At 40.0% G+C, this 4893-nt stretch overlaps 2 protein-coding genes across 3 annotated transcripts in view; one reads left to right on the top strand and one right to left on the bottom strand.

Moving 5' to 3' along the window:
* Positions 1–2357, top strand: part of Mis18bp1 (MIS18 binding protein 1) — a 37817-nt gene extending 35460 nt beyond the window's left edge. The window contains exons 13-14 of the mRNA XM_013355200.2: positions 946–1000; positions 1166–2357. Coding sequence (XP_013210654.1) covers positions 946–1000; positions 1166–1260 — 150 coding nt within the window. The 3' untranslated portion in view covers positions 1261–2357. The remainder of the gene's footprint in view (positions 1–945; positions 1001–1165) is intronic.
* A 1389-nt stretch (positions 2358–3746) lies between these two features.
* Fancm (FA complementation group M) overlaps positions 3747–4893 on the bottom strand; it is a 47598-nt gene continuing 46451 nt past the window's right edge. For both annotated transcript variants that reach the window (XM_013346801.2, XM_026779202.1), the window contains exon 23: positions 3747–4345. In XM_013346801.2, coding sequence (XP_013202255.1) covers positions 4189–4345 — 157 coding nt within the window. In that variant the 3' untranslated portion in view covers positions 3747–4188. The remainder of the gene's footprint in view (positions 4346–4893) is intronic.

Below are 4893 nucleotides of genomic sequence, written 5' to 3'. Positions count from 1 at the left end.
TGGAGCCTGTCCTGGAACTAGCTCTGTAGACCAGGCTGGTCTCGAACTCACAGAGATCCGCCTGCCTCTGCCTCCCGAGTGCTGGGATTATAGGCGTGCACCACCACCGCCTGGCTTGAGAGGTTAGTTTTGATATATCATTGGGTCCTTCTATTAGAAACACATTTTTATTTCTCTATCTTTTTTAGTTTTTTGTTGTTGTTTTGAGGTAGTGCTGTGGCTCTGTGTAGCCTTGGCTGTCCAGAAATTCCCATTGTAGACCAGAGTGACCTCACACTCACAACTCAAAGTGTTGGGATTAAAGGCACGCACCACCATGCCTATTTGGCTTGCTTGCTTTCTCTCTCTCTCTCTCTCTCTCTCTCTCTCTCTCTCTCTCTTTCTTTCTTTCTTTCGTTGTTGTTATTGTTGTTTTGAGACAGGGTTTCTCCTGTAACAGCCTTGGCTGTCTTAGAATTAGCTCTTGGCTGACCTCAAACTCACAGAAATCCTCTTGCTTCTGGTTCCCAAGTGCTGGGATTAAAGGCGTGCACCACCACCACCGCCCAGCTGCTTGGTTTTCTTAATGTTTTAGAAGTAAGCAATGCCAATGGCTTGTTCCTGAGTGGTTATGAAAAATAAATTATGTCTTAATGTCATCTCACAAGAATAGTAATAAAGTATTCTAAACCAAGATAAGTACTGATTACATTTGGCAACTTTTATAGGATATAGACTGTATTTTGCCTTCTGTATCATTAGTTTATAATATATATATACACACACATATAACACTTAAGTTATGAATTTTGCTCTGGATAAACTCAAGAATTTGGTTCCTTTAGTAACTAAAAGTGATGTAACAGGCCTATGTTTAAAGTACTCTGGTAATAAAAACATTCTTGATTTCATCTAGGAGGTATCACAGGAGATTCAGATTTGCTACTAACACACATTCTTTTATAGGTTGAAAATGATTTCTCACCTACAACATCAATACGAAAAGCCCTGTTTAACAAAGGTATTGTATTTCTTTATTTGTAGCTTAGTTCCATTACAATACAATCTCTATTTGATGGTGTAAGATTAACTGGTTCTCAAGTAGACGAACTTTAGTTTGTTGGTTTTATTTTTGCTAAAATTACTGGAAATGTATTAATCCTTTGCATTAAATTTGTCTTTACAGATTTAGGTGAAAACACTGCTATCACAAAGTATTTCAATGATGCTATAGAATCAGACGAAGAAGAGAAAGATTATTATTTTTCAAATTCTGACTGATAGTAAATACGATTTGCAGGATTTTTGCCCTTAAACAGAGCATACTTATATACTCATTTGATGAATGGGCATTTTCTTTGTAAGGGAATGCAGATTTGTTTCCAAAAGATATCTTATGTTAGTATGCAAGGTTAATGTCCTATAGAGCATTCCTCAGTGCTGCAATAAAATACAAGTAAAAGTACTTTGTCTTTGTATGTATTTGTAACTTTTATTTGTAATATTAATATACATAAAGCTTAAGTTTCTTGACTACCCAAGTCTGTTTACTTTAGTAATCATGTCTCAAAGAAGTGTCTTAATTAATTTAAAAACCCTGAAGTTAGGAGAGGTAAGGAGCTGGAGTTAAGGAGTTTGCATTGATGGATGCTGGAATAAAATCTTGCCACCTGGTATCACAGACTGTTTAAATTATGTTACTTAAATTGCTTTATTTTTTTTATGTTTTACATGTTTTTATCTTCTGATAGTTTTAAGTTTGTTTGTTTGTGAAATTGCTGTTATTTTATAACCAGAACCAGAGGACGGGTGCTATTGTATTTTACAACTGTGTTGTATATAGTTGATAAGGTGGTACTATGCCATAATAACCAGGTTTTCCCTTTCTGACAGCCCCTTTAGAAAGTAACATTTATTTTGCTGTTGTTTTAACATAAGTTATTTGTCCTCTGGTTACATTACGTATTCATTTACCCTTTACATCCAATTAGACTATTCAAATAAAATTTTAGATTTGTGTAGTATATGTTTCTGGTTTTTTTTTTCCTTTTTAAACTATTTAATCAGAAAAATAATGCATTTTGTTGTTGTACGTGTTACAGCTCTGAGGAGGAAGGTTTTCCCAATGCAAACGTTAAAGCTTGGATAAAGATATCCAAGAAGCCCGAGCCAAGGAATACTGCACAGTCACACCACACAACAAACCTCACCTAAGGTTTAGTGGGAGGGAAACAGGAGGGTGGCTGCCTCTGCTTGGGCAAGCTGCAGAGAACTAAGAAGTAATGGTTTATATAGGATTTCTTCAGGGTCAATTAGTGGGATTTCAAGTTGTGTTTGTTGTTTTGTGGTTTTTTTTTTTGTTTTTTTCCCAAGACAAGGTTTCCCTGTGTAGCTTTGGAGCCTGTCCTGGAACTCACTCTTTATACTCACAGAGATCCACTTGCTTCTGCCTCCTGAGTGCTGTGATGTAGACCCAATATTTCTATATGGTGTGGCACCCAGGCTCTCAGGCCATAGTTGTTACCTGAAGTGGTCACTTACCCTTCCAGACAGGCTGTCTCTACCCTAACAAAAGGTCAGGATGTTTTGCTCCTTTCTTTGTAATTTGGAGGATGCCTGAATAGAGATGCTAATTCAAGCCTTCTTGACTGAGCTAGCATGCAGACCAGGAAGACATGACAGAGGAGACATAGGTAAATGTGGAGGTGACTAAAAGCCATTCACCTGGTTACCTAGGAAACAGAATGCCAATGTATTTCCCCCTCAGTTTATGTTTTGGTATAAAGGCTGTTTGGAGAAAAAATGCAGAGGAATTCTCAGGATGTGAACTCAGGATTTCATGAGGGATCACGAAGAATCTCCCTCCCGATAAAGCCATGTGAGTTGTGTCTTTATTCCTGCCTCCATGCCTATCCGGAGAGAGATAATTTATGGTCCGGGCCAGCACCGGATCAGACCACGACACTGTGATTAAAGGCATGTGCCACTAGGTCTTTACTCTGTTGGGTGGAGCTTGGTTGTCTCATCTAGAGGGGCTGGGTCCAGCCTTACAGCCCTTAAGAGTGTTCTGTGAGCAGACATGTAGGTCCTTGGGACGGACCTGGACACTCTTGAGCTTGGAGGGCCTTAAAAGTTACTGCTCCCTCTTAAGTTTCCTAAAACACATTGGAACACATAGTACAAAATCATTCCTTTATTCCTTCTCTTTATTTCTGTCTCTTCTCCCCCAGTGGTGTGTCCTGACTGCCCTGGAACTCAGTTTGTAGAGTGGGCCTTTTTATTATGCAGTTGCTAGACCTGGTGTTTCAGTCATGGTTCAGCTACTCAGGAAATGGAGACAGGAGGAACTTTTGCAAGTTCAAGGCCAACCTAGACAATTTATTATGAAAGACCTGTCTCAAAAACAAAATTAAGGGGTCAAGAGATGGCTCAGCAGTTAAAGAGTACTTGCAGCTTCTTTTGAGGACATGAATTTTGTGCCCGGAACCTATGTTAGACAATACACAGCTACCTGTAATTCCAGCTCGGAGATGTGTGGTGGCCAGAGATGGCCACAGGATATTTTTTGTTACTGAGTTTTTCTGTTTTGTTTTTCCTTTTTCAAGACAGGCTTTTTCTGTGTAGCCCTAGCTGTCTTAAAACTCATACTGTAAATCAGCCTGTCCTTGAACTCACAGATCCACCTGCCTCTGCCCTCCAGAGTGCTGGAATTAAAGGCATGGCCACTACCACTAGGCCACCTTATTTTTGAGACAGTCTTCCTTCCACTGAACCTGGAGTTCACCAGTTCTGCCATACTGGTTAGCAAGCTCCCCATCTCCTCCTGTCTCTAGGATACCCGGCACTGTGACTCCAGGTGCGCACCACTATATCTGGCCTGTATACGTGGGTACTGGGATGAACTCAGGTCCTCAGGTCTGTGCAGCAAGCACTTAGGGAGCTGGTCATCTCCCAGCCCCTTGGCTTGCCTTAGATGCTTAAACCAGGCTGAACAACTTTTCATCAGCCTTGATTTATTCAATAAAAAGTTGTTTCACAGTTTCATCAAAATGATTATGAAACATCAAAGGTTTCCTTTTAAAAATAAATTATAGTCTATAAATAATAGTATACAATATATAAAGATGAAATATTTACATATTTTAAACTGGTAATCACGAACTACAATGATTATTGAAGAATGTTTAGTACTGGAGAGTTCATTCATAATCACACTTGGAGTGCTGAGCATGCGTCAGGTTTCAGTCTATCCTGGGTGAGATCATTTGGTAACATTTGCATGTCAAATGTACAGCGAATATATCTGTAGATCTCCTCAGCCTTTTGGTGAGTTACTTGAGCGCACGCGGAGATTTCTTCAGGTGAGCTGAAAAAGATGAAATTTACTGTTTTTATCATGCCTCGGGATAGAGCTGTGACTCAGTGGTAGAGCAGCTGCCTAGCAGGCATGGGCACTGCACTCAGTTCCCAATACACACTCAAAAACCTCTTCCATTGTGCCTCCCGTTAGTATGTCCTTAGCATAAACAGAACAAAAACTTGTTTTCTTAAACCAACAGAATCCTGGGCATGGCACTCCTTCAGTTCTAGTATTCCCTTATTAAATATCAAAGAGAGAGAGAAAGAGAGAGCACACACTCCTCTTTGCAGCAGATGGTAAATCATTACAGAAAATCATAAGTCAAAGTGCAGCAGAGATCACCTAATTGTGATGCCCAGACCCAGTTGATATTTCTACAATATAACTGCCCTGAGGCTTAGGGAAGAGGTGGCGAAAAGATTAGAAGAGCCTGCCGAGCTATGTATATATAGAAATCATATATTCAATGGCGCACGCCTTGAATCCCAGCACTCGGGAGGCAGAGGCAGGCGGATCTCTGTGAGTTCGAGACCAGCCTGGTCTACAGAGCTAGT

Source organism: Microtus ochrogaster, chromosome 1, assembly GCF_000317375.1.
Source record: "Microtus ochrogaster isolate Prairie Vole_2 chromosome 1, MicOch1.0, whole genome shotgun sequence".
Classification (NCBI taxonomy): Eukaryota; Metazoa; Chordata; class Mammalia; order Rodentia; family Cricetidae; genus Microtus; species Microtus ochrogaster.
The sequence above is the reverse complement of the archived record's forward strand: the minus strand, read 5'-3'. Positions and strand labels throughout refer to the sequence as shown.